Genomic DNA, 16920 nt, shown 5'->3' with positions numbered 1-16920 from the left:
AAATCTTGAACTGGTTACATTCTTTGCATAATAATTGCTCTCAGTTTTATCAACATTTTCACACTAGTAAGATCAGTCACATTTCTATAAACACGACCATTAATTAAGCCAGAGCCCCTTTAGCCCTCCAGTCTTGGGATAAAAGCCCCAACAACTCCTCTTCATCGTCCTCTTCCTCTTCAGCTCTCACTGTTTCCATTCGTTCGCTCACTTTGGGCACAAGCTTGCTTTTCAACACATCCCGCTTATCTCGAAGTAGTTCAACCCTTTTGTAACACTCAATTTGTTCATCGATTTCATCAATCTGGCGTTCAATGCGCCCTTCTTCATCGTCCTCTGCCACGATCGCTTCTGATTTGGTGTTAACCTGTCGGATCTCCTTTTGGAACTCTTCCCACTCTTTGTCCATTTGATCCTTGGGCGCGTCGACATTGCGAACTTTGGCATCTCTGACAGGATCGTCAAAGAAGCCCTCAGGCAAGGCTTCGGCAGTGTTGTCTTTCTTTTCAGCGCCCTTCTCCTGCACGTCTGCTTTGAGGATGGACCCTGAGTGGGAAATGGCAGGTGTAGACGGGATGGAGCTGTCGAAGAAGTCAGAAGGTAGTCCTGCAGCTTCAACTTTCGGAGCAGGATTCGTCTCACCAGCTTCTTCGTCGTCCTCATCTTCGTCGTAAACTCCTGCCAGGAGACTGAGTCCTGCAGACTTTTGGACAGAAGCTTTATCGCTGGGCTTCTCGAAGAAATCTCCAGGTACACCTGCATCTGATGCAGACTGACCTGCAAACGATGCTGGCTTCGCCTTTTTCGCTTTAACGATTTCGTCGTCGTCTGAAGCTTTCCTCTTCACGGTTTGACATTGTGGTGCCACTGGTTGAATTTTACCCGCCTTCAACTCAGCAACTTTTTCTTTATGCTGTTTCCCAAGAACATGAGCTGGCCACACTAGCTCAGACTTCACCTGCACATTGCACACGGTACAACTGAGGTGGCCCAGACTGTTGTATTTAGCGAAGGGAGACTCGACGCGCTTCTTGTCCGCAGTTTGTCTTTGTTTCTCCCTCATCAACCGCCGGAGCTCCTCTTGGTTTACCACTTTCTTTCCTTTTTTGGAGGTAGCCATTATTGATAACGCAACTTGTTTTCCGAAGCGCTACAGCGCGCGCCCAATATTGCGTCTCATAAAGATGACGACACATTTCTTCTTCTTGGGTTTAATTGCGGTTAGTAAGCGTCGTGGTATCCGTTACTGCCACCAACTGTAATGGAGGACCAAAACTCTAGCGTGTAGCGCATGAGGTTTATGTAATATCGATTTAAATTACTTTATATAGCTATCTTTTTGTTCTAACTTCTCTTTTGTTTGTTTGTTTTATCATTTTTTTATTTGTAAAATTATTTGATTAAAATTACTTACAATATGACTTCTCTTCGTGGCTTCTTTTACATATTGTTTATTAATTTATTGGGACTATTTAGAACATGGGTACACTCTGTAAATGCTCCTCTTTACCACTGCATGACAGTTTCTATCAGTAATATGTTTAATTAGAAAAGTAGTTGAATGGGAAATCATATCATAATCATTAATTAACATTGGGGAGTGGTGGCGCAGAGGCTAGCGAAGGTGGGCCTGTGATCAGAAGATAGTCGGTTCAAGCCCCGGTACCGACAACATCAAAAATGTGGGTGGGGTAGATGAAGCGCCCACACCTGCCCCCACCCTCATTCGCCCCACCCTGGGCCCATGAGCAAGGCCCTCAATCCCCATCTGCTCCCCAAACAGGTCTTTCCTGAAAATGAGTTCTCGTGGCTCAATGAGACTACCTGGATAAATGAAGGGTAAATGGAAAAAAAAAAAAAAAAATGACAGTGAGGAAAATTAGTATTTCAACATCCTGCAACTTTGCAAGTTCTCCCACCTTGAAATCATGAAGGGGTCTGAAATTTTCATCTTAGGTGCATGTCCACTGTGAGAGACATGATCAAAAAAAAAAAGAAAAATCTGGAAATCACAATGTATGATTTTTAAATAATTTATTTGTGTGTTACTGCTGCAAATAAGTATTTGAACACCTGCCAATCAACAACAATTCTGGCCCTCAAAGACCTGTTAGTCCACCTCTTAAAAGTCCACCTCCACTCCACTTATTATTCTAAATTAGAAGCACCTGTTTGAGGTCGGTAGCTGCATAAAGACACCTGTCCACCCCACACCATCAGCAAGACTCCAACTACTAACATGGCTGAGACCAAAGAGCTGTCCAAAGACACCAGAGACAAAACTGTAGACCTCCACAAGGCTGGAAAGAGCTACAGGGCAATTGCCAAGCAGCTTGGTGAAAAAAGATTAAGTGTTGGAGCAATTCAACATTTTTCAGTCAGGTCATCTGGACAGTTTCTTTTTTTTTGTGTGTGCTGAAACATTTCGCCTTCGGTCCGGAAGGCTTCATCAGTCAAGGAAATGCACAACAACAAAACTGATTATTTCCCTAACAGTTTACTCCAAAGTGGAAAAAAACAGTTCTGCTTGTGATAAGATGGTCTCTTTTGTACGCCCCCTCCTCCATTGCCGGCCCTCTTCCTTGTTGACAGTCTTGTCAAACTGGTTGAAAACAACAAAGTCCATGCTCAATAATCCAGGTATAAAATCCAACATTTTTCAGTCAGGTCATCTGGACAGTTTTTTGTTGTTGTTGTTTTTTTGTGCTGAAACGTTTTGCCTTTGGTCCGGAAGGCTTGTTGGAGCAATTTTTAGAAAATGGAAGAAGCTAAACATGACTGTCAATCTCCCTCAGACTGGGGCTCCATGACAGATCTCACCTCATGGCGTATCAATGATCCTAAGAAAAGTGAGGAATCAGCCCAGAACTACACGAGAGGAGCTGGTCCATGACCTGAAGAGAGCTGGCACCACTGTTTCCATGGTTACTGTGGGTAATACACTAAGACGTGTAAAAAAAATACAAAACAATTCCATAACAATATAAAAAATACAAGAGATTTAAAATGAAAGGCAGCAAAAAGAAGAAAAAATCTTATTATATCTGCCCCTTTCTTCAAACAATTATTTCAATCATAATAATCTTCAAGTAACAGAACAAAATGAATAACTCTTTTTAATTTTTCTAATTCTAATACAAAAACACACTAAGCTACTTCATATATACTTTTTTAACAATTCAGCTTTGATCTTTTTCTTAAATGTACACATTGACTTGGCATTTTTACCATCACTCTCTAGACCATTCCACAATCCAACTCCTTGGATTGAGGTAGACCTTCCCTTCAGACTAGTTCTGAATTTTGGTTTGACAAATATCTCTATCCCCTTAAGATTGTAACAACTTTGTCTTAATAAAATTTCTTTGGATATTTAATGGTAATGTGTTATTTTGAGCCCTATACATAACTGATTAATCTACCAAATCATGGAACTTCAATAACTTCAGTTGATAAAATAATGTGCTTGATGGGTGACAGTAATGCTTTCTGGTAATAATTCTTACAGCTCTTTTCTGTAAAGTAAAAATGGGTTTTGTAAACGTTTTACACGCTTTCCCCCAAACATCAATGCAATAGATTAAATGTGGAACAATGATTGTGTTATACAACATGTACAGAGCTTTATCATTTAATAATTCCCTGACTTTGTATAGTACTGCAATAGATTTAGATATTTTTATTCTTAAAGAATTGATGTGATTTTTCCATGTTAGCTGTTCATCAATGATTACACCCAAAAATTTCATCTCATTAACTCTACAAATCTCAACACCCTCAATTTTAAATGGATCATCAACAGTTCTCTTTTTGTTACTAAATATCATGTAATTAGTTTTATCTAAATTTAATGATAATTTATTAAGTTTAAACCAAGTTTGTATTTTATCAAATTCTGTCTTTATTAATTCCAACATCCGTTTTACATCTTTACCCAAACAAAAAAAATGTGGTGTCATTTGCAAAAAGGACACATTTGAGGAGTCCTGATACATTCACTAAGTCATTCACATATAAAATAAATAACTTTGGTCCAAGTACAGAGCCTTGAGGAACTCCACAAGTGATATTGCACAGGTCAGATCTTACACCATTTATTTGTACAAACTGTTTCCTATCTTTTAAATAGCTAGATACCCAGCGTAATGCTGGTCCTCTTATACCATATTTATTCAATTTTTCAAGGAGAATAGTGTGGTCAATAGTATCGAATGCTTTTTTAAAATCAACAAAAATGCTAACACAATACTGTTTTTGATCGACAGCAGTAGTTATTTGTTCTATTAATTCCATGAGAGCCATTGATGATTATGATGTCAAAAGTGCAATAGAGAACATCAAATGAGACCAATCAAACTCTTTTTGAGGAACCTGCAAACAAAAAGATGTTTGGTATCTTGACTTGAGTTAATGTAGATTCTGAAACTTGCCCTTAGCTTGAAAAAGGTTTTAATTGTGGCCCCCTTTTGTAAGTGAGTTTGACACCCCTGCTTTAGAGCATCAACACAAGCACGTTTCAGTTCAACAAATACAGTGTAAAGAAGAGCTCATTCTGAAAAAGTGTGCATTTTAAGATAAAACACAGTAACTGATAATACAAAATAAGCTAAACAAAGTCACCATTTTGAAGTAAAAATTATAATTGCCAATTTATTTGCTTTCACTTTTGATGTGAGCAGGTATCCAAACCCAAAGTGAATATTGCTGTAAGAAGGTTTAAATTTCTCATTAAGATTGCTGTTTTATTTATTTATTTCAGTTATCAGTCTGAATGTCTGCACTTCCAGATGGATCAAAATGAACTAGGCTCAGAGCAAATTAGTGACATGAAGCTCATTAAATGATCACTTAATACCTATGTATATATGCACTCCTGTTGACTTGATTGCAAATTTGAAAGCCTAAGTCTGGAGGAAAAAACGTTTTTGTTTTTTTATTTTTATTTTGTTGGCATAGTCATATTTGCATCAGTAAAAATTAGATTACTGTTTTTCTTTTACAATGTATACTTTTGTTGGATGTAACTGGGACCCTGTGTACAAAATTTCGTTCCACCACATGTACCACATGAGATGCGAATGACAAAGAAAACCTTGACCTTGTCTATGTATAAAATTAGTTATCGTTCTTGTCTAATAATGTTTAATCTTAAGTTGGATCAGTAAGTAAATAAGAGATGCTGACTCGAAATACTTCTATTTAATTTATTTTACTGGTCATTAGTTCACCCATATAATAAATACATTGATTTTCACGCTCTAAACCGATGAACGGTAATCTCGCGAGATTTGCGGCGCATTAGCGGTGCTAACGGGACGTTAGCCCTGTAGGTTTATTCTACCGAACCTGTCCGCCACCGACTTCTGCCGCAAAGACTGAATCGATACAATTTTAAAACGTGCATTTAAGATGCGATAGAAAAGACAACGATGTAGTCGCCTGTCGGTCGTTGTAATTTCCACATTCATGTTTATTTAGCAAGTGTGTGTTCTTTTATGTTTAGCTTTAATTTGTGTTCTCATCGCCGCACCCACCATATTTATTATTTTATTGTAAGCTAGCAGGCTAGCGTCTTCTGGGAGCTAACGTTGACTTGAAGTCGAGCACAGACGGTTACGACATATAAATAACAACAAACTACGAGGCATTCAAGGTATAGGCGTTGTCTTGAATATTAATGTGCCGTTTTTGTTCATGCTGACTTGCTCCTAAATTACTGTACCGCCACACCTCAGCTTGTGATCTAGTTATTCACGTCCTGTAGTCATCATGACGGGTGAAAAGATTCGCACTTCACGGAAGGACCACAAAAAAACCAACAAAAACCAAGCGATAATGGACGCCTACGACGAGACCTCCAACGGGACGATCCCTAACGGTACGGGTTACTTTAAGTCCAACAAGGCTTTCCACAAATCGGTCAAATCCTCAGCCCTGCAAGAGCAGCTCAATGCAAACAACATCAATGGAAACGCACCAGTCGTCGCGGAAGATAGCAACAAAAACCCGATAATCCTGACGAGTGACGAGCTGGAGTTCCCTGTTCACGAGTGCGTGTTCAAAGGAGACGTGCGTCGGCTCTCCTCTCTCATCAGGACCAACAGCATCTCGCAGAAAGATGTTCACGGTAAGCTGGTATTACACAGCTGATTGTAGGTGCTTTGAATAAAAAGTGTTTGTTTCACCTGGACTTGTGTTTGTGTCTCTGCAGGGAACACACCTCTTCACCTGGCTGTGATGCTGGGCCACAAAGGTACAGCTGAGCAGTCTCAGAATAACAAGTTTGGAAACTTCATGGTCTTGTAACATGCACAGAATTCAGCACTATTGTGCGAAAACAAAACTAGTTTTTCTAAAAGCCAGTCCACCCATATCCACTGTGTCTTTAAACTTTGGATAGTAAAGTTAAAATTATCTTGGTAGAACACAGAAGCAAGGATAAGATTATTCAACAAAGGTCTTTGATCGCCTAAAAAGGAAGCAAATTTTAAATATTTGGGTAATGGTTGAATGCAGGTTTTTCTCAGGTATATTTCAGTTACAGAACAATGCAATTTGCACATGGTTACATAAAAAACACTAACTGAGGACTTACATTACCATGTAATTATTCATTCATTCAACCTTTATTTAGACAGGTTAATCCCATTGAGCCTCGAGGACTCGTTTACAAGAGAGACCTGATTTCAACAAAGAATGATGACAACAATGGACAGTTATAAAAAGGCATACAGGTTTTATTTAACAAATTAAAATAAGATGGCAAAAACATCTAGATTATAAGGCGATGGGGATGAAGCTTCAATCATCCACAGGAAGAGGTTTATATAGAATTTGATATCAAATTTTTTAAATGAGAAATTGTTTTAATTGGTCAGTTTGGAAAAAAAATGAATTTCAGTCCCTATTTGTAAATACATTTTGGAGATATTGTGCTTTTAGATACAGTGGATTCAAAACCAGCTTGTTGTCATGTTTCTCATGCCTCGTGGTTCTGCGTAAAGTCACCTAGCATATAAGGTGAACAGCGTACAGAGTAAACACGTGTGCAGACTGATTACATGTGTCTGAGAGTATTTGTACGTTTTCTTTTTTAGAGTGCGCTCTTCTGCTTCTGGCCCATAACGCTCCTGTGAAGATAAAAAACGCACAGGGATGGAGTCCTTTAGCAGAAGCTATCAGCTACGGTGACAGACAGATGAGTGAGTAATATTAAAAAAATAATAATTTTTTTTATTTGGTACATGTATAATAATTTCATTGGCATACCTGTAATCATGCACTGTAATGTTTTGACCTTCAGGGTTAGTTCTGCCCATCTAATGGATTCCACTTTTTTATTTTTATCATGCATTCTGAATATTTAAACATGGCAGCTGCTATATGGTCAACTCAAAGACAACAAGGTTGGAGTTTCTCTTAGGACTTGTAATTATAAACAGTTTGTGCCCCGACTTAGTCGTTACACCTCTCAGTGAAGCTGTTGCTTTTTGATTTGATGTCCAGTGCAACAAATTGTTTATCATGTGAAAAGTAGCAGGTGATTATAGCTAAGTGGTTGGAGTTACATTTTCTCTTTTTACTTAAAAAAGAAAGAAAAGTTTTTAGATGCTTTAGAAGTTATAACTGACTTACTGGAATCCTGAGTGGAGACTTTGAGGCCTGTTATTTTAATAAATAACCCTGAACGTAGTTAGTATGCATCTCGGCTATCTCTGCCTGCTGTGGCAGGCTGGCCGGGTACTGTGCCTGGAACCAGGAGCTTTGCTCTGAGAAGGTCAAACCTCTCATGGGAAGCAGGAACGATGGTAGTGGAGTGGGGTGGGGTACTTTGACATCATCAGCAAGGACATGAAAAGTCATACACTAGTGAGACAAAAAGGTATTTACATTTTTACTAATACAAGCACACAGCTGCTAGCACTTAGTGAGACCACAAAAAGTACATGAGGGTTGTGTTAAATAAAGTGCGTGTTACAATCCTTAATGAAACACTGCGGTCATGTCATCAAGCCTTTTCCTTTCACACCTGTGCACCTTGTTTCAGCAGCTCGTTCTCTGGTTGTCGGCGTGCGCAGCGACAAGCAGCGAGCGCCTCGTCAGCATCACCCCTCTTAGCCACAACCGTTCACAGTCCAGTATTTCCACGGGCTGAAGTAGCTTCACTCAAATGTGCTGACTTACTCCGCTCCATTCTGTATCATTAAAGGGTCACTGGCCAGTTTCTGGGAGACATTTTTATGGGCCAGTGAGTTATATCTGCTGATGCAGTCATTGCTTTTTGTGCCTTTGCAATATGTTTTATTTAAATTAGCTGACGTATTTAAATGGGTCTCCTGCGTTGATTACATAAACGAATCAAAGCACTGGGGTGTATATTTCACACTAGCGATGTGCAAGGTTAAACTTGCAGGATTCAGTCTCCTGAACTGGCTGTGAAAAATGTCACCTATCCTGTATGATAAGTCATCAAAAAATGTTGGAAAGAGCAAAAAAATATATATATTGGTGCCAGCAGAAAAAACAATAATAAGAGAAAAATGTCCAGTCAGGACTTGATTTATGAGGCACAGTTTTTCAATGGGATTTAATCTTTTACAGCTGCTTTACTTTCACTCTTAATCCTGTTTTAACACTGGAACAGGGACGCTAATTTGATCAGATTTTTATTTGTTAACACAGGTATCTTTTTTGAAAAATAATTCATTAGAAGTTTTGTGGCACTAACTTTTTTATCTGAGAAGGCCTTAGTGTACAGATGAACCTAAAATTGCCTGTTTAAACAGAAAGCCAGCTAAGAAATAATATTGTTAGGCATCTTTTGTGACCAGTTGTGAACAGGGTTTTGTATTAATTATATTAGTCATTCCATCCGTTACTAGTTATTTACCTAAATCTCTGTTGACTTTTATATATCTGTAGCAAACCAGATATAAAGTTGCCTGTGTTGTTGTAATTGTCATGTCTTACAGTGTCTTTGCTGATTTTAGTTCTTGAGCTTATTCTTTTGTTTTTTTTTTGCTTGTTTGTTTGTTTCCATGTTCTTTCAGTCACAGCTATATTAAGGAAGTTGAAGCAGCAGTCGAGGGAAAGTGTGGAGGACAAGAGGCCAAAATTACTGAAAGCTCTCAAAGAGGTTAGTGTCTCTGCTGGTTTTCAAATACACAGCTCCTTTGTTTTTAAAACCTCTGCAAAGATTTGGCATAAATGAATTACTGAAAAACATCCAAGTCTTTGTTTTCTAATTTATGATGAAACCTTCAGTCAGACGTGTTTGTGTCTTTTTATTTTACAGCTTGGTGACTTTTATCTGGAGGTGCACTGGGACTTTCAAAGCTGGGGTGAGGTTTTTTTTTTTTTTTTTTTTTTTTTTTTTAACAAAACAAAGTTGATTGTATTTCCTCATTTTGAACACTATTAAAATGACAAAAACTTTAATTTAGATTGAATTTATGAAGCATAGTTGAAAGTTGTTAATTTGCCACTGATTAGTTTATTAAACGATTGTCTGTTTCAGTTCCTTTGCTGTCCAGAATGCTGCCATCTGATGCTTGTAAAATCTACAAGCAGGGCATAAATATCAGGTAAGACACCAAAAAGATCAAATCTGTGTCTGTCTGTGATTTAAAAAAAAGGAGTGTTTAATGCAGCAAGTAGTGGATATCCAGGTCAAAACTTCTTTTAGATCTAAAAAGTAGGACACCAATCTTCATACCCTCCTAATCCTCTGTCCTCTCTCTTGATTTAGGCTCAATACTACCCTCATAGACTTCAATGATATGAAGTGTCAGCGTGGAGATCTGAGCTTTATTTTCAACGGTGACGCCCCGCCCTCACAGTCCTTTGTGGTTCTGGACAATGAAGCAGAAGTGTACCAAAGAATACACCATGAGGTAAAGAACTGTTACGAGCCAAAATTCAATGTTCTCATTTGTTTATGTTGTGAACAATTGTTTAATAAGACAAGTAAAATCTAGTGCTCACCCCGCTCCTCCTCCAAGGAGTCAGAGATGGAGACTGAAGAAGAAGTGGACATTCTGATGAGCAGTGACGTCTACTCTGCAACCCTGTCAACAAAGTCCATCACCTTCTCTCGTAGTCAGATTGGCTGGCTCTTCAGAGAGGACAAAACAGTAAGACTAGCTTAGATGTATGCTAAACATAAAACAATAAATAAACGCAAAGTCTCTACTTTATGAAACTGTGTGCGTTATAAACACTTGTGTAACGACATAGAGGTCATAGAATCACAATGACTTTTAAGATTTTACATACATAAATATAGGGTGCTTAAAATAATAGCACTTACTGACTCAGTTCCATATTTTGTGCAGAAATGTATCATTTATTGTGGAGAAACTTACTGAATAAAGCAGGTATGCTTTGCTGCCATGTGATTTAGAGTTGCAGCTGTGTTATCAATCTGAGCTCTCAGTCAGAGCCCGGTGCTCAAGTCACAGAGGCTTTGTTCATATTTTATAAGCAATCAGTGAGAGAGCCTACATATACTGTGGTCAGTTTGAAGAGTATTTTTTTTACTCGTTACTTTCAGATGACATGCAAAATGACCGCAGCGACTTTTCCCACAGTTTCCCTTTGACACACTTCATTCTCTTCCTATGATGTAGTCCCAAAACAAACAAACAAAAACCACACCAGGGTGGCCCCTGCCAAGACTACACATGGGGCATAATGGAAAAATCATACTGCTGAAATATTTGTTTTGCTCGGCGCATGTTCACACTGTCAGGCAAAGCTCTGGTTTTACAGTGACATCAACACTACTATTTTGACTCAATATATTTGTTCTTTAGTGAGTAGATGATACACATTGAAGCAGAAAACAGCAACCTTTATCACCTGTGCTCTGTTTTACCTGCTGTATTTGCACTCAACTCTAAATTATTGTGAACCAAGTGTCTGGTTACACTTTACTTACACAACCAACTCATTTGAAGCAAGTCTGAAAAATATCAAGATTGCATTGAGACTGCCACCTTTTATAACAAAGAATGGTGGTAATTTAGCATACATGGCAACACAGTATATTATCATAGTAGCCTTGACTTCTGACTGCTGTCTGCAGCATGCAAACACATCACAGCTGAGTGCATGAGGCTTCAGAGTCGCTTAAAAGCTTATCATCAATGATAAAACAATATAAATCCAGTTTACTACCGATAATTAATTTCATGTCTATTTAGGCTCTTCAAAAGCAATAAATCTAGAAATTGTTAAATAAAATTGTGATTTTTAGAAGCTTTTCAGTAAAGTGTCTTGCTTTCCATAAAGTAAACTTATGCATCACATCATAAAAGACAGATTTTGCAATATTTTTTTCTTTATCTCAGTTTTTGTGGCTTTGTAAGATACAGTAGTCCCTCGTTTATCACGGGGGATCCGTACCCTGAAGCCCTACGATAAGTGAAAAACCGTGAAGAAGGAATAATAGTACAAGTAGTAAGTAGTTTATTTTATTATATATATAAAGGTGTTTTAAACCCTTCCTACACTCTTGCAACATTCTAAACAATGTTTCTAAACTCTAAACGCTCTAAAAGAGCACAGAATGTCATGATTTCAACTCTCTGCCTCCGCTGCTCTTTGCCACCTGCAAGCGTTTGTGGCCACGCCCACTTCTTAGCTCTGCACGGAGAACAGCTGTTCAGCTGCAGGAGGAAGCGTTTTCTGCAGCTCTGGGCTGCACTAATGTGCAGCATGTGCTTAATAATTTAAAATATTTTATTTTAAATAAAAATTCCCTGCCAACCGTGCGGCTCATCCATCAGTCAGCCAGCTGTGTGTCATGTCCACTCTTATTTTGAAAAATCGCGATAAAGCAAGTCCGCGAAAAACGAACCGCGAAGTAGCGAGGGACTACTGTAGTACTGTAGTAGTACTGTAGACCTGACTGAAAAATGTTGTATTGTATACCTGGATTATTGAGCTTGGACTTTGTTGTTACTGTAGTACAGTTTAACCTTCAGGCTTGAACTGTAGAACATTTTAGGATGTCAAAGAGTGTGAACGGGAAAAATTAATATTAACTCCTGAAGACTTTCCAACATCTGGTTTCTTTCTGTTCAGGAGAGGGTTGGAAACTTTCTGGCTGACTTCTATTCGGTGAACGGCCTGGTGCTAGAGTCAAGGAAACGACGGGAGCACTTAAGTGAAGAAGACATCTTGAGGAACAAAGCCATCATGGAGAGTTTGAGTAAAGGAGGCGGCATCAGTGAGCAGAATTTTGAGGTAATGAAATAATTTAGTGATCTGGTTTAATTACCCAGTAGTTCAATGTAACAACTCTTTAATTAGTTGGTTCTGTCCCTCCAGCCTGTGAGAAGGCAGTCCCTCACAGCTCCAACTCCTAACACCATTTCTTGGGAAGAGTACGTAACTGCAGAGCCTGGAAAGTAAGCATCTGCTACAATTAGCCTGTTTATTTAGGGCGGCCACAAGAAAATCTGAGTAACTGCTGAGTGTGTAATACCTTTATCTGTTTGTGTCTACTCACCTCCAGGCCTCCTCATCTTGGCCGAGAACTTGTGTGTAAAGAAAGCAAGAAGAACTTCAAAGCTACTGTAGCTATGAGCCAGGATTTCCCTTTAGGCATCGAGTCGTAAGTAAATCCCATCCTCCTTAGATCTCCTCATAAAGCTCGCAAAGCAGCTTGATCCTGAGAATACTCTTGGGAGTTTAGGAAAGGGTTGAGCAGAGATGAAATAATTGGTATAAAAGACCTGGTACATGAAAAGGCTGCAGAAGCAATACGCAAAATCAACTCAAAGACATTCATTGAAGATTTTTTCCACTTTTTTAGTTCTAAAGAGAAGCTCCAACATCATTTTATATATTTGCTCAAATTCAGTTGTTTATAACATTCAGCCTGTTGTTTCTGAAACAACCAAAAACAAGCTTCTAGTTTTTCCTGCATTTTTCAACTCTTTTATTTGTTACTCAAAAAAAAAAAAAACTTCAAGATTTAATGACGGTTAATTGTGTGTTTCCAAATTATTAATTTTTACAAATAAAAAAGTGTTCTTAATGAGAGGAAATACACTTTCAAATGCTCTTATTTTTGTAAATCTTAAAGATGGTTTGCCGTTTTATTTATTAATTTTTAAATCTTACCATTTTCAAGTGATGGATATATTTTAATTAGTTCTTTTAAGGTAAAGTGGTGTTTTGTTGACTCACGATCTTAAAGAGTTCATAGACAACAACAAAATTAGACGTGAGAAAAGTACATTTTAAAGACATATGCAATTTAAAATGAGCAGATGATGCAACATTCATGAGGGGTTATCTTATGTAAGTAAATTACTTTATCTCCTCTACTGAGTGAACCTTAATGGAAACAACATTAAAACCCCATTCTTTATCATATCTAATGGCTTTTTAATGTAATTTTCCTTTTAGGTTTTTTTTCTGCATTGTATTAAAATATATTTACTCCTTTAATAATGTAGTTTAATGTTCTAACATGAAAAAAAAATCACCAGAGGTGCTGTTGGAGAAAATTATTTACTATTTATTGTGGCAAATTAGATGATCTTGTTTCATGATTCTGGTGGTTTACACTTTTTGTCCCTCTAGTTTCCCCTTGAACTATAAACTCAGGCTAGCTTTTACTTGCAAGATGTTGAGAAGTTGTTGGCAAACTTATAATGGAATAGCAGAAGCTTAAAGGTCCCTTAAAATGCTTTCAACGAGGGATGCACAATATTGGATTTTTGTCGATATCCGATACGTCAATATGTTAAAACTTATTTGGCCGATAAGTTAACCGATACCAATAACGATATTTCCCCCCCTAGACCTACTTACAGAGATTTTTGTAAACATCTGTTGTTCTCACTTCACCACAGCAGCTCTCTCTGCTGTGGAATAAAATACTACATTAATCTGCATGGTCTTTGTCAATTTGGCCTGTTACCAAATGCAGGTGCCAAAAATGGGGCTGTAAATTGTTTGTGTTGTTTTGATGATGTTTTTGTCTATCCATTGTGCCGTAAGTCTAATCATGCTAACAGGGCTAACACTTGACGTCCACATGTCTGTGGTTAAACTCGCCCAAGTGCTATCGGCTATTAGCTTCTCAATGACGTTGGAAATGACGACTTGCTGCTCGGGTAAGGCTACGTCGGAAAAATATCCCCGACTGGGGACAATGTAGCGAGGCTCAACGTAGTCCAAAAATGTTCAAAATCCAATATCGTATGAAAATGGTTGGTTATCCAGAGCAATACACATCAGTTTCTGAGTGACGCCTTTTGCCCTCAGGTGGTCGCGACTGTATTTCTTTGCTTTGTCCAAAGTTTGTAGAACGGACTGCTGGTGAGGTTTTGTTTCTCCGTGGTTGACCGCTCTCTCACTTTCCTTTCCAGCCACCATGAACTCATCGTAATGGTCAGAATGGTGGTTCTTGGGGTGGTTAATTGGGTTCAAAGTGTTGCAGGACTTAGTTTTCGCTCCTCCTCGCATCACTGACGCTGAGCAGTCATTACAAAAAGCAGTTCTGCTGTCAGTTTTTGACACTTTAAAAAACTTCCACACAGCCGACATTTTCACTTCTTCCTCTCCGCTGTGATCAGATCAGGTAGGCACGTATGACGTCATAACGTTGTGCTGGCGCTGCAGGCGTCCGGGTTGTCATACAAAAACAGCGCCTTTCATATCAGTGAGTTATTTTGATGGAATGGCTGATGTCCAATATTTAACTTTATCACTAATATCGGCCGATACCTTTAATAATAATAATAATAATAATAATATTACGCATCCCTGCTTTTGACAAAAAGTGTAAAAATGTAATTAAACTAGATCCATGTTTTTAGTAGTTGTTGCTTTATATGCACTAAAAAAAATCTTGGAGACTTCTGCTAAACTCTGTGCATTTGGATTCATGATGTGAGTCAGATGAAGTAGAGAAATGAGCTTTAGTTACACACTGCTGACTCACTTCCCTCTGCCTCCAGGTTACTAAACGTCTTGGAAGTCGTAGCGCCGTTCAAGCACTTCAACAAACTCAGAGAGTTTGTTCAGATGAAGCTTCCACCTGGGTTTCCAGTCAAACTAGGTACGTGTCGACCTACCTGAGTGCCTGCGAGACTGGTTGAGCTTCAGGTGGAAGATCACAAAATAACGTTTTTTCTTTTGTTTTGTTTCTTGCCTTGCAGACATCCCCGTCTTCCCCACGATCACAGCGACTGTCACCTTTCAGGAATTCCGCTACGACAAATTTGAAGAGTCTATTTTCTACATCCCTGCTGAGTACAAGGAAGATCCCAACCGCTTCCCAGACCTCTGATCTGTTGACACGTCTGACACAAACAGGAAACGGCTAGCGGGTTCGGGAGAGCGCAGGCTCATTCTGAATCCATTAGTTGTTCAAGAAGAGAAAATAAAGGGAGTAACTTTAAAAAAAAAGAAAAAAAAGAGTTAATGTTCATTTTGCTGATGTATCCAAAGCAAATCAATGCAAGAAAATATCAGAGCTCCATGTGGCATATAGAGTGCCGGCAGTTGTTTTTGTGAAATGAGTGATGGCTTTCTTTGTTCTCGCTGTTCATAAACTGAGCCGTTAAAGCTGCTGTTCTCTACTTTTAAAGCTGTCAGGTGACCCAGCTCGTACATCTCATCGGTATTTAAATATATACTTTATTTCATCTGTAAGGATTCTCATTCTCGAAACATCACTCCCATCATATGTAAAATAGTTCATGTCTCTTTAATTCACAATAACAAATAATAGCTATATCCTCAAACTGAGCTTACTGTTCATTTATATATTGTGTACTATATATAAACTCAAATGAGTAACACTGTGTAGCAATACATTTCCAGTTCTTAAGAATGTTTTTTTAACCAGGTGGGAAAAGGCTTTGGCTGAAAAATGCAGATATTCAGCCTTTTTCCCATGCAGGACACAGTCTCCTGTGTGTTCAGGTTTGCTAATGTTACCTCTCAGCTGTCCACGTTTTGTCGTGATAACGAGCTCTGTGCTCAGAGTGATATGTTGTGTTGAGGTTTGTTGTGTCAGTTTGTGTGGGGGAGAACCCAGATGGGATATCAGGTAAACTGTTCTTAAAGTTTATTACTGCACTGATATTTAAGGCATGCTGTGGCTGTGTTGGCCTTTTGGATCACATGCATCTTTATGCTACATTATTTAAGCATTTGTTACTGTATATTACCTCCAGATCCACTGATATTTAGATGAGTTTTAAAAGAAATGTAACACTAACACTTTAGAACTTGTAGTGCTCATTAAAAATATTTTCTACACATATATAGAAAGCCAAGGAGGGAAAACCAAGCTGTGAAGTTTATAAAACTGGATACATTCATCCAAATAGGAATTATTCTGATCCATTGTCGCTGGCTTCAGTTAAAATGTACTGCAATCATAACCACTTCACATCCCTTTAAATAAAGCACCAGCATCATGTTTCAACTGACTTTATGCAAGTTTTAACTCTTTAACGAGCTTTATGTTGATGCCAGCAGCATCATGTGGAGATGAGTGAAAGATTGGATTATGCAAACATCTGAAATGTCCAAGCAATGTTGATGTCCTTTTTCAAGTCACACCATTTGTTCTACAGGTGCTGGTCATAAAATTAGAATATCATGAAAAGGTTGATTTATTTCAGTAATTCCATTCAAAAAGTGAAACTACTATATTCATTCATTACACACAGACTGATATATTTCAAATGTTTATTTCTTTTAATGTTGATGATTATAACTGACAACTAATGGAAACCCCAAATTCAGTATCTCAGAGAATTAGAATATTACTTAAGACCAATTAAAAAAAGGATTTTTAGAAATGTTGGCCAACTGAAAAGTATGAACATGTACATCATTCAATACTTAGTTGTTGCTCCTTTTGTCTGGATTACTGCAGCAATGCAG

General features: G+C 38.2%; 2 protein-coding genes across 4 annotated transcripts; one reads left to right on the top strand and one right to left on the bottom strand.

Annotated features, from left to right (window-relative positions):
* Window positions 1–18: 18 nt before the first annotated feature.
* znf830 (zinc finger protein 830) lies at window positions 19–1193 on the bottom strand. Its single transcript, XM_037681649.1, has one exon. The coding sequence runs from the start codon at window positions 1118–1120 to the stop codon at window positions 104–106; it is 1017 nt and encodes a 338-aa protein (XP_037537577.1). The 5' UTR covers window positions 1121–1193; the 3' UTR covers window positions 19–103.
* A 4108-nt stretch (window positions 1194–5301) lies between these two features.
* LOC119414551 (ankyrin repeat domain-containing protein 13C) lies at window positions 5302–16438 on the top strand. Of its 3 annotated transcripts, XM_037681647.1 has the most exons (14): window positions 5302–5653; window positions 5736–6127; window positions 6212–6253; window positions 7098–7202; window positions 9051–9136; window positions 9296–9341; window positions 9518–9584; window positions 9749–9893; window positions 9978–10133; window positions 12088–12249; window positions 12334–12413; window positions 12521–12619; window positions 14979–15079; window positions 15180–16438. In XM_037681647.1, exons 2-14 carry the CDS (start codon window positions 5770–5772, stop codon window positions 15308–15310), a joined length of 1578 nt encoding a protein of 525 aa, XP_037537575.1. In that variant the 5' UTR covers window positions 5302–5653; window positions 5736–5769; the 3' UTR covers window positions 15311–16438. The 3 variants fall into 3 exon arrangements, with proteins under 3 accessions (XP_037537575.1, XP_037537576.1, XP_037537574.1); XM_037681648.1 differs by having other exon boundaries at window positions 5302–6127; window positions 10002–10133; XM_037681646.1 differs by having other exon boundaries at window positions 5302–6127.
* Window positions 16439–16920: the final 482 nt, after the last annotated feature.

The sequence above is a fragment of the Nematolebias whitei genome, chromosome 9, assembly GCF_014905685.2.
Source record: "Nematolebias whitei isolate Nwh7 chromosome 9, NemWhi1, whole genome shotgun sequence".
In the NCBI taxonomy this organism is placed as follows: Eukaryota; Metazoa; Chordata; class Actinopteri; order Cyprinodontiformes; family Rivulidae; genus Nematolebias; species Nematolebias whitei.
The sequence above is the reverse complement of the archived record's forward strand: the minus strand, read 5'-3'. Positions and strand labels throughout refer to the sequence as shown.

Bases quoted from the DNA above. Each gene is read 5' to 3' on its own strand.
- znf830 (XM_037681649.1), bottom strand. From the start codon at position 1,120: ATGGCTACCTCCAAAAAAGGAAAGAAAGTGGTAAACCAAGAGGAGCTC.
- LOC119414551 (XM_037681647.1), top strand. From the start codon at position 5,770: ATGACGGGTGAAAAGATTCGCACTTCACGGAAGGACCACAAAAAAACC. The intron at 9,585-9,748 runs GTAAGACACCAA...CTCTTGATTTAG, and splicing joins AAGCAGGGCATAAATATCAG to GCTCAATACTACCCTCATAG. The intron at 15,080-15,179 runs GTACGTGTCGAC...CTTGCCTTGCAG, and splicing joins TGGGTTTCCAGTCAAACTAG to ACATCCCCGTCTTCCCCACG.